Below are 15,487 nucleotides of genomic sequence, written 5' to 3' on the forward strand. Positions count from 1 at the left end.
GAATGTGATTACCACATCCATCTCAGGTAATTGAGGATGACTCATTGCCCCATTCCTGGTTCTTGGCCCGAGCGTGTGCAAATTGTGTCTGATAGATGAAGGAAAGTTCTGTGGATGTGCATTTCTTTGCAACGTGTGTGTGTGTGTGTGTGTGTGTGTGTGTGTGTGTGTGTGTGTGTGTGTGTGTGTGTCTGCCTGTGGATTGCGTTTGGCTGCGTCTCTTTGGCGAAAATGATTTATTAAGCGTTTCTTGGCAGTTTTTTTTTATCTTTCCCTCTTGAAGAACCACAGAGCTCGAAGCGATACATCACTGAGACACAGCAAGACAGCACACTGCCACAGATATACTGTATCTATCATGAGTTGTTGGCACGCTTGTTTTTATTTTGAAGGTGACATGTGAGATATATGTACACGCTGCCACTCGATCTTGGACCAGCAGCACCAGCATCTGCACCACACCTCCGGCCTGTTGCCTTCGTGCTCTCAGCAACATGTCGCCTATGGCTACAGTCCGTGTGTGTGTTGGAGCCCAGTGGAAGCAGCAGGCAAAAACAGAAGAGGTGCACAATTGAATGAAGTCGCCCTCCGTGTACAGAAGAGCCAACAAGAAAGACAATCCAGATAGCTGTCGTGCAGACTGCTACAATGGATCCTGTTGCATGTCATACGCTGGTTGTTGTTCTGGTCGATGTTGGAGTCTCCGCGTTGCAGCTTCTGCACTTACAAGATTTAGTTGTGGGGTTTTTTTTTTTTAGACATGACAGCTTCTCTGATTAATATTTGATATCGTCTGCGGGAAGTTCACAGATTCTTCACATCAAAATCCACATAAAAGTCTCGTATGACACATTTCGGGGCCCTTTTGAGGAGCCACACAACCAACACCGACTCGTATGACGTCACCAATCAAGTGATGTCATACCTGCACCTCCACTTTTTCAAATGTAATGTTTCATATTGTCATGCTGCAGAATCAACAGTGTTTTTTTTACAAAGATTTATTTAACAGCCCAACACAGTAAACAGATGCAGTGCACCATCTGTTTTTTTATGTGTCCTCCTCCTGCACCGAGGGAGCTTCTGCCTGCAAGACACTTTGTCAGGCCAAACGCTTTCCCCCTTAAATAAGTCTGATTCTGACCTAGTGCCTAAACATCACTTGTGTTCACATAATGACCCGTGTGTGTGTGTGTGTGTGTGTGTGTGTGTCTCTCCGCCAGGTTCCCGGTCAGCAGCCTGTCTGATGGAAAGTGGCACCACGTGGCCGTCAGCGTGTCGGCCAAGCGGCTGGCGGTGTACGTGGACTGTTCCCTGCTGGAGAGCGTGGACTGGGTGCACCACGGCCTGGGGATCAGCACCGACGGGCTGCTCATGGTCGGGGGCATCATCGAGGGTTTCGAGACTCCGTTTGAAGTGAGCGAAGTTCTTTCTAAACATTAGCACGACGTCCAGGAAACTGAATCCATTACGTTTTGTTCCGCACACCAGGGTGGGTTGAATGGCCCTAGTTGGATTTTTTTCAATTTTTCTACTACTCCATTGTTATTCTATATCGCGTGTGCAATAAAACATATTTTATGACTGGGTGGTTTTACATCAGCCAGATGATATTAGAAGAAAAATAAACCACACATGTCTAGTCCAGTTCATTTGAATTTCCTCCAAAAGGACTTGCATGTCTGCTCATGCTCACACACACACACACACACACACGGGAGAGAACACACAAGTAGATATTCCAGTCCTGTTTGCCCTTTCATCACAGACACAAAGACTCTGACCCTGTAATGCTTAGATACCATGTGTTTGTTTTTATAAAGTATGCGCAGAAATCCCTCTGAGCGGCTCCAACCGCAACGTCAATTACCTCCCGCGCACCAGATTTACATGAAATTACAGAGGAAGCGCTGATGAGTGTTTGGACAGAGGATGAGTTCAGTATCCTCAAACCCCCCCACCCCCCCTCCCTGTTCTCCATTCGACATGAAGTCATCTCATTACACTTTGCCTTGTTGTTAACCTGCATGCCTGCGGGAGGAGACTTTAAAGGAGAACATGGAGAACTCCATGTGAGGTACGAAGAACGCTAATGTTTACATTTTCACTGACAGTTTTTAAAAATGCATACAGTTTTAGAGTCATGCAATTATTTTTTAAAGTCCATCCTAGACCCGACCAGAGCAGTAAAATCATCAACAACAACAGAGAGAGAGAGACAAGCTTTATCCACAATCGCTTCCTGCCCCTTTAAAGGCTGATTTCGTCACAACCCATAATGCACCTGGCTTTGCGTCATGGGCAGATTACAACAAGCACTGGTGTATAAACCCGAGCATCAGATTGGACAGTGTGCGACTGCTTCACCGGGGGGGGGGGGGGAGAATTCTAGAGGCAGCATCTGGATTTGCTCTTATCACCATCAGATCAGATGGATTCTCCATCGACCTGTTTCCCCCGATGGACTTGTTTTTACGGAGCTCCGAGGATGGGGAACTTCCACCATCACAGGTGGCGACAGTTCTGTCTCCAGACTTGTTTCATTTTAGATTCCAGTGTTTCGAAGGCCTCAGAATCAAACCGTGCATCTTTAGTAATGCGGTGTTTTCAGTGTTTTACCTCTTTCCCTTCTTTGACCTTCTTTTTTAAGGCCTTTTATTCTCATTACATAACGTTCTGATCCACACAAAGTCCCTCATTAGTTATTGAACATTATGTCTCTCCCTCGATTTAATCTTTCACTTAATAGTTGCCAGGTACGTTATCACAGACAGGTCCTCGTCTTTCTTTCCAGTCGTCCCTGCAGTAAACAAACAGGACGCTCGGCGGTTTTTTGGATAAATACTAAAACGTGTTAACGTGCAAAGAAAAGTCCTGCGTGGACTTAATTGAACTGATTTAGGAACCCAAGAGGAAGCAGATGTATCTTCCCGAGACGCAGGTTTCTTCCCCGGTCTATTTTTAGGGAACAGTATTTTTTGGGGGGATTTTTCCCAAAGGTTTCGTGGCTCTGCGAAGCATCTCGGAAATATGATACAAAGCAAAGCAGCCCTGCAATCGAGTAAGAAACAAATTTATGTCGGTCTCCCTCTTTTCTCACCTGTCGTGGGATTCGATTTAAGGACGTGGGATCAAAACAGCTCTAATTTGGGCCTAATTAGCTGCGCGACGTGCACCGGCACGCTTGAGTTTGGCGAAGGCAAATTTAGAAATAATTTACATTCGAATATTAACAGACGTGATTCATTCTTAGATCCGTGTGTGGTTTCCCTCTCAAAGTGATGCTTATCTGTCTTAAAAAAACAAAACACACACTGAGACAGACGCTCTCTCATCCACCAGCACATTGTTATAAACAGCAGGCCCGAGGACAGAGGGTTTTTAAATGTTCTGTTTCTCGCGTCTGGCCTGATGTCAGAGTCACTGACACAGCACAGGAACCGTGGGAGCGCCACCGACCCCACGGAGGCACATTACTCTGTCTTCAGCAATCCCCCGTCAGTCCTCCGCAGTCAAATATGAGGGTTTTAATGGCGATTTTATAGAGCACAGATTTGTGGCTTTTTTTTCTTCTGTTTATTCTTAAGTTGAAGTTTATTGGAGCAGCCGTTAACAGCGCAGCACAGAAAATACTGAGGGCATGTTTGTGTTTTGCAGATTTCTAACATTCGCTCACATTCACATTTCATCCCCTGGACAGATTTGTTCCCACATGAAGCGGATTGTTGTGTGTCCCCACAGTGTGTGTGTGTGTGTGTGTGTGTGTGTGGACTGCTCACACTGTATCTGACGCCTCTGTCCCTGCAGGGTCGTCTCCGACAGCTGACCTTCCTGATGGACGACCCAGACGCCGCCCGGCAACACTGCAGCCTCCACCCGCCCCGCTGCGGCGCCTCGGCCCCCAAGCCTCCTCCCCGCTCCCCGCGCACCGACAACATGCTGGAGGTGAGGAGAGACGGGACGGAGGGGAAGTAAAAGAATAGGAATTAACCTGCATGTTCCCCTCGACTGGTGTAGACAGTAGCGGTGTCTCTGACATGTGACTGGAGGTGTTTCAGGCGAAGACTCATCCCAGACTCTCTGACTCCTGCAGTTAATACTCTGGCAGCACAAAGAGTTGTATACCATGAAGCGTGACAAGAGCATCATCAGAGGATTTAACACCAAAGAGGCATCTCTGTTTCATGCGGTTCAGATCCTTTAACAAGTCGGGACGTTTGTTGGTGAACTGAGCTGAACTGTCTTCATTTGTGCTTTTTTATTTCATTGTAGAAATTGTCCCCCACTCTGTCTCCTCACAGAACATACTGCTGTCCTCGAACGACCTGGAGGACTTGCTGGGCGACCCCGAGGACCGCACGTCCTCCAGACTCGGCAGAACTGTGAGTGGAAGATTCTGGTGCATACATGAATGTCGCTGAGAAAAAAATGGCAGCGAAAATGGCCTCTTTTTTTAAATGTCGGTGTTAAAAACTAACGAGCAAACAAACAAAGAAACGCCGTTGCCGGGGTTTCGCAGCTGCGACCCAAAAGCTTCAGATGGAGAGGCTGCGGAGGCTGACCCGTCGTCATGGCGATCAAATCCAGCTGTGGACTGGCAGGCGTGCATACCGACCGCTGGTCTGGTTTCACCGGCTTCATTACTTTTCATCAGCCGCTGTCTGTAAAAACCAACCGTCCAGTGTGTGTGTGTGTGTGTGTGTGTGTGTGTGTGTGTGTGACGCCTGTGTACCTGACCTGTCTGCGTTCTGGCCCGTTTGTCTTGGTCGGCTCTTTGCTGTGGTTCGTCTGGGTGTTGAAGGTGGAAGTCTGCTCTGATTAATCGTAGACGGAGCTAATTTCTTCTGATTTTTACCAAAACCATGTGGAAATTTGTTGGTGTTTTTATTCAGAATGTTAGAAAAATTGGGGGTAAAAGACCCGGGAAACACAAGAACAGTGTTTCGTTTGACTTCTTTGCACCATGCACGAACAGTAGTTCATCCTCCAGAAAAAGAACTTTAATCTTTCGTGACCGTCATTCTTTTCTGTAGTTGCTCAGTTTCTTCTGTCTTTGTGTGGGACACAGAATCAGGGTCAAAATACTTTTTTTTTTTAAAAGTTGGTATTCTTCAGAGCTGCAGTGATTACTTGATGAAACCAAGTTGACTGACGGAACCCTTAAATGTTCTCAGACTAAACAAAACTCCTGAAATACTTGAAAATGAAGGAAAAGCAAAGCTGGTTTGAATTTACTTTATTATTTTTCTTACATTATATGTGCACAGAGGAATGTCAGAAGTAATCAGTGATGATTTGGCTCTTTCTTTACAGTAGACATCAGTGTACAGCCGGGGGAGGGACTAAAAAAAGACTCATAGCAGAACCATGCCATGCCAGACACAGAGCCTCTCCGTCAGGATGCCTCTGTGATGAGGTGGACGACGGAGACAGAGTCTCCTGCTGTTCTGTGTTGCAGAGAACAAGCTGCACCAGATCCCCAGACTTCATCGGGCCGCATCTCTTTCTCATTATCTCTGCCCCCCCCCCCCCCGTCCCGTCCCGTCCCATTCATCTGTTTCAGGTTTTTGTTCCGCTATTTTAATTTGCGTCTGGCTGTATATTCATCTCTGTCTGTCTGTCTGTCTCTTTATGTTTCCATGTCTGTATCCTTGTGTGTTGACCTGTTGGCTCTCTCTCCCGCAGCTCCTCGTCAAGTGTCCGAAAATCAATCACTTATCAATCTGCCCCCCCCCCCCTGTGTTTGTCTCCGTCGCCGTATTCATACAAAAAACGAAATGTAAAATTGACAGTTCACCTGTCCACGGGCAGTTATGTGCATGACACTCGAACTGGCCTTCTCTTCCACTTAATGGACTCAACAACTAATGGACTGATCAAGCAAATAGTCAACAGATGACCAGTCAAAATAATTGGTAGTTGCGGATACGGGATAGAAGCGGAACGAATGAATCAGGGAGTGATTGTGGACGCGGCCTGTTCCTCATTAACACACGTGCAGACCACTTCATTAACAACACGGACTTCTCCCTCGTCTGCGAAGCGTAACGTTTCTGAACTTGTGGGGGCCACGTCCTTTGGGGGGGGGGTTCCTGAGTTTGATGCATGTCCTGTGTGGGGCCGCAGGTTCCCCCCTGACAGGTGCTCTCTCTCCAGAGACCCGGGGGGGGGGGGGGGGCACTCGGAGGCGAGTTGAGCTACAGCTCCGAGCGATATGCCCTGAGATGTTAAAACACTCCTGGAGGTCAGGGACCTTGGCTCAACACGTAATCACGAAGCCAGAGCTACGAACCTGGCAGCAGGTTGATGGTGTTGAAGCCTCATCATGGAAATGTGACTTTCTTTTCTTGGTGAATTGTGTGTATGTGAGTCCCTTTGCCAGCAGGTCCTCATGAAAGGGAAGCTTTTTCCTGCTGAATCACATCATTACCGTCGCCAAGGAGGTTGTGTTTTCCTCGGCCCTTGTTTGTTTGTCAGCTTGCAGATTTCCACGAAATCCTGCGGCGAGTTGGGGCATGGCCCAAGGAAGAAGCACATTGAATTTTGGAATCCGGATGATCGGGCGGATCCAGCAATATTTTGATGGAGTGTTAGCCCTTGGCAGGGGTTTGCATTCTCCGATGACCCTTCTTAGACTGAATCACTTAAGGTCTTAAGACTTTTTTGTTGAACAAAATAATTCATGTGAAGCGATTTTAGCCTCTCAGAATATGTGGGTGGAAATGTGGAACATACAATATGTGTGTCAGGAAGACATGGAGAGAATAAGCATAGGTTTTTTTTACATAATGAACGAGGTTGTAGCACCACTCACGTTCGATCCGTGAAGCCGCATCTGTCACAGAAAGAAGTAGACACACACACACACACACGCCTGTGGTCGTAATATTCCCTGTTCCACGTCCTCTCACAGCCAAGTGTTTTTTTAGTTTTTTTCGCTGGGGTCTCTGGAGAGGCGTCTTTCATAAAAACCTGTCAAACAACCGCTCTTAACTGGCAAGCTGAGACATAAACAAGGAGGTGGGGTGAAAAAATCATCCATCATACTTTATACTGCATGGACTCGGGCAAACCACCAAGGTTCATGTAGTATGTTGCATATGAAGTCTGGTTACGGTTGCTTATTGTATGATTTAACGCTACTCTCTATTTTTACGATATTGATAATTAATAGATTATCCATTGGATCTTGTGTCGACATTTAAGTTCCGTTACCAGGCAACCTAAGCTTCATGTGGACTCGTGTTTTTCCCCCTTGCTTGTTTACTCTCCCTGCACACTTCGCCAGAGGCAGCAGCTGGTCAAAGGTTAAAGGTCAGAGGTCAGGGCCAGGTCAGGGTCACCCAGCTGGGTTGAATAGAGGAATCAGAGGAACAGGTTATGCTGCGTTTCACCATCTTGTCCGGACTCCGAGGCCGAGATGAGCTGCTCTCTACCATGCTCTCATTGCGGACGTCATCATCGGCCTGTCAGGAGAAGTGAACCAGTGGAAAATTGATGAGAAGTTGATATCATTTCTTGACTGTCAGAGCGATTACATCGCCGGGCAATAACACGCCAGCAAATACTCTATTGAACTTAATTGGATCCTCTCCTCTACATTGTTTTCCCCTGGAGAGCGACGTCGCTCAACACAAACACACGCGCAGGTAAATGTGCTGACAGAACTTTTTAAATTACAGACCGCAGGACTAAATATCTGTTGTATCCAGCCAGGAAAGCTCGAGCGAGGCCCGGCAGCAGATGAGTTGGGCCATGTGAGTCAGTCCTCAGTTTTTTTTTATTTTTTGATCTTAGGGTATGTTCTGCCAGCACGCAAATAAAATGGAAGTCCTGCCACGGCTGGCTCCAAGATGATGAGTCTAATGAAAGGACGGCGGGCGTCTAAGGGAGCGCTCGCAGGATCTCGCTGGAGGCCTCAACAGAAACTCCGGCTTTGCTTGCGTTGTGTGCTGTAGATTTCTGGTAAAGTGCAACCAATCAAATCATGTTTTACGCAAATAATTTGATGTCCTGCCGGACCAGTGCGGGACTTGTTGTCATGGCTACGACGATCACGCTCCCTCCCGACCACAGACTGTATATGAAACTACAAGTAGTCCCTGGGTCTGGAAAATGAAGCCGATGCAGAAGTGCCTGAAGCCTGTGTTCTCTGGGATGACCAGTAGAGGGCGACTCCTCTGGTTTGAGCTCTCAGTCAGACCCCAGCCTCAATTCTAAGTCCTGTTGGGGTGACGTCACGGTGAGCTGTCCTCCGAACATCACAGATTCTGACGTCAAGCGTTAAAGCAACGCGTCCGTGTGAGTGGAGCTCTGTGATTGGTGGACGTCATGCTTTTTGATCCCGACAGAGGAGAGTAAATCATTTTTGAGCAGTCTCCATGATATTGTGATAAGTCGACACCGTTGGCCCTCAGGCGATGTTTATAATGAGCGTCTTTTTCTTATGGATTTCCCTCTGCGCAAGTATTTACATGAATAATATGTCATTTCCACAAGTAAAATATGCATTTAGAGGAATTGAGACATGGGCCCTGACATTATAGGCCTCATAATATTTTGTTTTGTGTTACAGCCCTGCGAGGCATCAAGCTGAGCCAGTGAGCTGTCAGAGAGGAGACAGTGGGATTCAGAGCAATTGCTCCTCAAGACAGCGTGATGAGGAAAAGACTTAATATTAAAAATAATCCCCCAGAATCCATGTGATGGGAGGGATTCTGGAGCTGAAACATGTTGTTGTACAATGAATCAAAGACAAAGTGAAGGCTTCACAACGGTATCGATGAACTGTTTGTTAAATTAAAACAGAAGGATGTCATCCCTGTCTTTTTTTAATCATCAGGGAGGTTGTGCACACTTCCGGGCTTTGCTTTTGTGTGCGCGGAAAAAGGATCATAGCTGCTTTCAATGTGAAATTAAGTAATTACAGACGCGCAGCAGGTCCGTAAATCATGGATTAAATAAGTAAATAAGTGAATAAAGGGGTTGTTGAAGGGAGGGATGATGAAATAAGAAAGAGATCAACGATATCGACAGAATTCATGGAAACAAACCATAGGAGGAATTCTTCAGTCAGAAAACAATTTTGGAAAATTGGGTCCGGACTTTTTCCCGGAGTTTGCCTTTTCACATCTGGAGAGCTCAGCAGCAGATTGTAATGCAGCTTGTGTTACCCGGTTCGTTCGTTCTTCTTGTAACTGCGCAGTGCAGAACAAATTCCCAGCACCTCTGGAAAACATCACGTGTGCAGGGAGGACACCGGCGTGCCGGGAAGTCGGTGAGGATGAAAACAGGGATTATTGATTTCCCTCTGCACATCTGCGCCCGGCAGCTCCCAGAGGTTCCGTTCACCCTGAGTCGACCTTCCTCTGCTTCTTGTTGATCTGGATTGTTGTTGTTTTTTGCGAGACCACCTCTCCTCCTCCTTTGTTCCTCGTAGGCTTTGACATAACGCTTCGCGCTGAGGAGGTCTCCTCTGCGTAAATCAAGTCCGCCTCAGAGAATCCACGCTGGATGTATACTTCCCTCATATGCTCTCGCAACTGTGGCCGTTCCACCGAGTGCGGGCACTGCGGCTTTCCTCTGCTGTAATCCCCCTCTTCTTCTGTTGTGCACGCTCCCCTCGAACCATAAACCGTCCGCGTTTGAAAGCGGCGGGGATTCCCTCACATCACCGCTGTCCCTGTTTCCCTTTGTTCCGCTTCCCTTCGGTTGGAAGGGGGCAGTTATTCACTCGGGCAGACGTATCAGCCGTCCGTGATGTTGCAGTCAGATGTGATCAGATGTTCACCCTTGGTCTGCTGAGCGCTGACAAACAGTTTGGACGTCGAGGATTTGGAACGTCCAGCGCACGCTCCGGATGATCGAGTGTATTTGTTATTCAAAGGACTTTTGGGTCGTGTTGAGGTTGAACTTTGAGGACATTACAGTTTGTCCCTGTCAGTTTTAGTTTCCACTCTCTGTCAGCGTTGACAGACACGACCCCCCCTGAGGCCCGATGGGCCTGATCTCCCACCACATTCGCTGTATTGCTTGTACAAGATGTATGGCTGCCTGGTAAAAAGGGGGGAAAAAAGGGAAAAGTGGAAGGGCGTGCACCCGGTAGGTGTGTGGTGGGTGTGTCTGCAGGCAGCTGGATCAGCCTCCTGCCCTCCCCGTGCAGAGGTCCGCCTGTGGGCACAATGTGAGCAGAGTGGAAGTGCGGACAGACCCACAGTGTCTCCTCCTGCAGTCATGCTCCACCATGTCGGACTGTACCTGCTCCTGGGCTGCCTCGCGCTGGACCTAGATAGATCACACGTGAGAGGTCAATGGCGACGGAATGCGAAGGTACTGCTGCCCTGTTGTGACCACACACACACACACACACACACACATGCAGATTTTTCCCTTTTCGTTTGATTGTGTTGCACTGATTTGAGTGTGTGTGAACCAGTGTGCACAATGGTGGTGCCTTTTTAAATACTTGCATACACTCCTACACACTTTGCCTCTATTGAAGATTTGACTGTGATTTACAGTGCAACGTTGCACCACGTTGCGCCGATGATTTCAGTTCTTAAATCAACCTCGGCAATATCCCGCGGGTGATGTCATGGCCAGGGATGTTTCAGAATTATGTGTATTTATACTTAAGATGGAAGAAAAATTCATTGAAGTAATTTTTTTTTGGAAAAACAAATCCACTTTCTTGCCAAATGAAACCATTTCATTAAACCAGTGGTTTATCACAAGGCTGGGGACATTCTGGAGATACATGGGGCATTGATTATTGTATTGTGCATTGTTGGAGGTTATTTCTTGCTGTTAAATGTGGTCACGAGCAGCAGATTTGTGACCAGCAAGACGCTAACTCAGTAGCAAATAGAAGCATAGTGGCCTGTCTGTACTTGGATTTTGAGGCATTTGCATTTGTACACATTTTATTATTTGTGTGACTTATAGACTACTAAGCATAAAGTCTGCAAATATTGCATGTGTCGAATACCAATGAGAGGTTCGTCCGCTTTTTTATTAATCGTTGATTTACTGGAGAATTTATTAGTGACTCCAGAACTTTAACAGCATCATCAGACGTCAGGAATCCAAACCCTGAGAATTAACCAAAGCTCACAGTGAGTCACTTCCTCTTGTACGGAGACAGACGTCTGCGTAGGGACTCAGCCGTTGACTTCATGGTTTCTGTGGCTAACTGGTGTCAAAATAAATCATACGCACATAGGCGGCATCGACCGCTGCTCCCAGAAGAAGCAGCGGCCCCCCCCCCCTATGGTCTCTTCATGATCTTACTATATTTATATATATATATATATATATCCCCCAGGACCACCACTGGCGACTCGGTGGACGCTTTGATCCCGACCAGTGGTGGCTTTTTCTACCATGGGTGGTCCTGCTGGCCCCCCCCCCGATCACGAGTGTTAACACCACACTCAACCTCCTGAGCTCCCGAACAACACTGAGTCACAGCAGAAAGTCACACGCTCGCTCGTGTGCACGTGGCTGGTGGAACACACACACACACACACACACACGCACACACACATCAAGCCATTTTGATACACACACAAGTATTAACATGCATGCATATTTGTGATTGTCTTGCTTTATAAGGGGCTTTATCACCTCAGACACTGCAAGCTTTGTTTGAATTTCAAGGGGGAAAACACACTCTTACACTCACACGCATGCACACACTCTCATGCCAGCCTCTGATGAAGCTCCGCCATGTGCAACGTTGTCCTCACTCCTGCGCCGGGGACAGACTGTGTGTCTTTGCCACCGTGCATTTGCAAGACCCAGCCGGTCGGAGAACGTCTGCATGCATACCTGTGTCTTGGCTAGATTTACGGACCGTGTCAATTGATTAGCACCTTTGCAGGAGCGAGTCTTCATCGTGTGTGTGTGTGTGTGATAATGATAGCGCTCTAGCCTACAGCGCTTGTCACAGGCGGTGAGTTCTTCACGAATTCGTCATACTGTAGCTCATAACAGAGGATTTGCTGACCCACTTGTTGCTGATTGGACACAGTAGTCACTAATAAACAACCAGCTGTGCAGCCTGTCAACATCTGCCATAATTGTCTGTGTTTTCCCACAAATACAGTAGAAGTTCAGTCGCGTTCTCTTCGCAAATAATACATTTATGTTATATTATCATATGCAGACGAAGTGTAATCGTCTTTAAGAAGGTGTCTTAAGAATCTATTTCCTCCATCATCATCTCGTACCTCACATTTACCTTTTGCGTCGCCATGGCAGCAGACTTTTTTTCAAAACACTTTCCCGCTGCCTTGACACGCAGCGAGATACGGGAACTGTGAGAGTGATAAAAGACGACGTGACAGTGTGATGGATTAGAGCGGTTCAAGTCCTCGCAAGTTGCGCCAGTGATTGATTTGAGTGTTTGGAAAAACACGCTGGAAGAAAAACACGAGTAGGTAATCTGTTCAGAACAAAAGGGATGGGACATTTTGAATCACACGTTGTTGCTCCATGTTCATCCCGCCGGTGTTGGATGGGGTCGGAGGTCAGGGCTCTGTGCAGGTCAGACCCAAAGTGGGAAAACAACTTTCTTTGCCGACCTGAGTGTGTGTGTGTGTCTGTGTGTGTGTGTGTGGGGGGGGGGGGGGTTACAATGTTGCAAAAAGTTGGAAGAAACCCACCCCAGACCAAAAATATGCGAAAAGCATGTGGACATGATATCCACTTAATTTGTCGAATGTGTGTGCTCAACAGACAATAAGATGAGAAATGTTTCACGGGACATTGGTTCAGGGTTTTGGAAAACTGACAGAAAAAAAACCCATCACAAGTCATCTTCTGACAGGAACATTAAGGAAGCCTGTAAAAACTGTTCCGTCTGTTCACCAGCCTGCAGACATGCATACTGACAGAGTGAAGCACAACATATCCCGACCGTCATACCTTCACCTATAGATAAGGGCGGGCCGGACACACACACACACACACACACACACACACGCACACACACTTTGAATAGACGCCAGTGTCCTTGCCTGCTTGAGCCTGCAGCTCCCGATCCTCCAGAGCCGTCAGAGAGACGGTGAGTGTGAGCGCTGCGTTGGCAAGCGATGAGAAGGTTCCAGGGAGAGACTTGCTGAGATGATTCGTTTTTTGGTTTGACGGGATAACTACTCCGATTTATGCTTTGCGGCACCTGTTCTGTAGATTTGGGCGACTGTTGTATTTCAAGCATTGACGATCTCCCGAGCCCTCAGCTGCAGAGTCAGAGGTCACTGTCGCAAAGATAGTGACCTCTGACGGACACTTTCGCACGGCGGTCACGATCACGGAACTGAAAGAGCGGAGAAATGACCCTTCAGCTCGTGACCTGAAGGACCGTCCGGACGAATGTGGGAAGGGGAAGGTAAAAGAGCAGCAGTCGCCCCCTCACTCGTCGCCACCACTTATCTGCCCCTGACCACGGCCCCTTAACCCTCAGCTGCTCAGTGAAGCCGCTCAGTGTCCCAACAGATCAGACCGGGAGCTGCAGCTACCGGCTGCGATGATGCATGTAAATGTCTGAGTGTGTGTGTGACGAAACGCACAGCAAATATTTGGGACCACTAGCTGTAGATCACGCCGTATCCACGCACCAATTTATCGTCTGTTGTACTCTAAGATGGACCATAGTTTACAAAATGAACATCGTGCTGCATTGGAGAAGTCTTGAAAACTACAGATTGAGACCATGAACTCCCTTTTGCCAGTCGCCCTCTGCTGGTCATTCCAGAGAACACAGGTTGTAGACCCAGTATTCGATTATCCCCCTGTCTTTGTCTGAGCCCCTCGGTCTGTCCTGGGATTAAACGCTATGTTCACATATAATTCAAAAACAGTGCGACACTAACATTTGCCTAAGATATGATATCATTAGGTTTGTCACGGAGCGTGTTTTCCTTGCCGTGTTCCCGCTCCTGACTTGTCCGGCTGAGTGTGGCCCGAGCCGGCGTTCACAGGCAAATCTCACAGACTGGAGGGCAGATCAACCGGGGGGGAGAGGGGGGATCCAGTGTCAGCTCATCAACCGGGCCGGCTGCACGACTGTGGCAGAAAGAGAAAGGGCCTTTGTTTCCTACTGGGGCTCCTTGTTTGGTCTCTTGCCTATCTCATTCCTCCACTGGAACCTCGTCGGGCCCCAGCCGCCCCCCCCCCCGGGGCCGGGTTTCATCATTTGGGGCATATCAGTCTTTTCTGATAATACAATCAGACCATGCTCGGTCGAGCTCTGCTCTGACGAACGACCGTAGCCAAACGGGAAAGCCGAGATCCCCTCTGCGATGCTAATTCATAAAATGTGTATGACATCATTTGACTCGTTATATTTGATACCCATCCCCACCTCCAGCGCTCTGCGCTTTTCCAAGGGCAACTCGTGGATTTATGCCTTGGAAGAATTTCCGGCTGTTTTTTAGGAGCCAGAGTGAGTCTGAACTTGTACTGAGCAGCTGTACGTGACGCAGGGATAGAAAGTGGAGTTTTTAGAGCCTTCCACAGTATTTCAACTTATGAGAGCGGATCAACAATAAGACTCGTGTTGTTCAGTTACACTCAGTTTGGCCGTTTCCAGACACGAGCTCCGGAAAATGCGCGTGACTTTAGGATGCTCTATATTCAGTCGGCTCAGCACTTCCCAGAACATCTGTCCAGCAGTTATTGAGATCAACACACATCGACACACGCACACACACACACACACACACACACGCACACACACGCACACACATTTTCATCCCTTGTGTGTGTGTGTGTACAGATACGTCCGTACATCTAGGCCGTCTTCAGGCAGGGTGGTTACTCTGCCCCCATCTCCTCCTCCTCCTCCTCCTCCTCCCGTCCTCCTGCGCTCCATATGCCTCTCAGCTCCACTTTACTGCCGCTCTCCATTTCAGCCCATTAGGGGTCATCAAACAAAATTTACAGCCCTCTGGTCCCCTCCCCTGAAAGGCCTCTCTGACTGCGCCACTGCTCCCTGAGGTCCAACATGTTCATGCGCTTTGCTCGGTGTGTGTGTGTGTGTGTGTGTGTACTTCAATCTTTGTGAGGACCAGGTTGAGTTATAGGCCGTACGGAGACAGGAAGGGGAGGACGTGTCATTTCAAAGCGCTGTTTGATGGGTGAAATCTCTGTTTTGAGGTTCACATTAGAATAAGGTTTGTGTTGGACTTTGAAGCTGTGATGCATTAAACCAACGAGTGTCCTCACTAAGATAGTAGTACAAGTGTGTATGTGCAGTCTGGGTTCTAGTGTTTTGCGTGTTGTTAATGTCCCCTTCACCTCTGGATACCACATCACTTTTAACCGCTTTGTGTTTGGAAAGATTTTATAAGGTGCCTGAAACCCCACGTGAGTCAATAATGATAATAAATTCATATTTTCACAGCTGACTTTGTTTTACAATGAGAATAAGTGTTACATATGTTCATCATTAGTCAGGTTTATTCGCATTACAGAAGCTTGTACA

At 47.7% G+C, this 15,487-nt stretch overlaps 1 protein-coding gene across 2 annotated transcripts in view; it reads left to right on the plus strand.

The window, feature by feature from the left end:
- si:ch211-196i2.1 (collagen alpha-1(I) chain) overlaps positions 1-15,487 on the plus strand; it is a 69,932-nt gene that overhangs the window by 23,741 nt on the left and 30,704 nt on the right. The window contains exons 4-6 of one of the 2 annotated variants that reach the window (XM_035608200.2): positions 1,224-1,416; positions 3,808-3,945; positions 4,302-4,382. In XM_035608200.2, coding sequence (XP_035464093.2) covers positions 1,224-1,416; positions 3,808-3,945; positions 4,302-4,382 — 412 coding nt within the window. Of the gene's footprint in view, positions 1-1,223; positions 1,417-3,807; positions 3,946-4,301; positions 4,383-10,117; positions 10,330-15,487 lie in introns of those variants that run through there. The other variant, XM_047329586.1, reaches the window with a different exon arrangement.

The sequence above is a fragment of the Scophthalmus maximus genome, chromosome 20 (genome assembly GCF_022379125.1).
Source record: "Scophthalmus maximus strain ysfricsl-2021 chromosome 20, ASM2237912v1, whole genome shotgun sequence".
In the NCBI taxonomy this organism is placed as follows: domain Eukaryota; kingdom Metazoa; phylum Chordata; class Actinopteri; order Pleuronectiformes; family Scophthalmidae; genus Scophthalmus; species Scophthalmus maximus.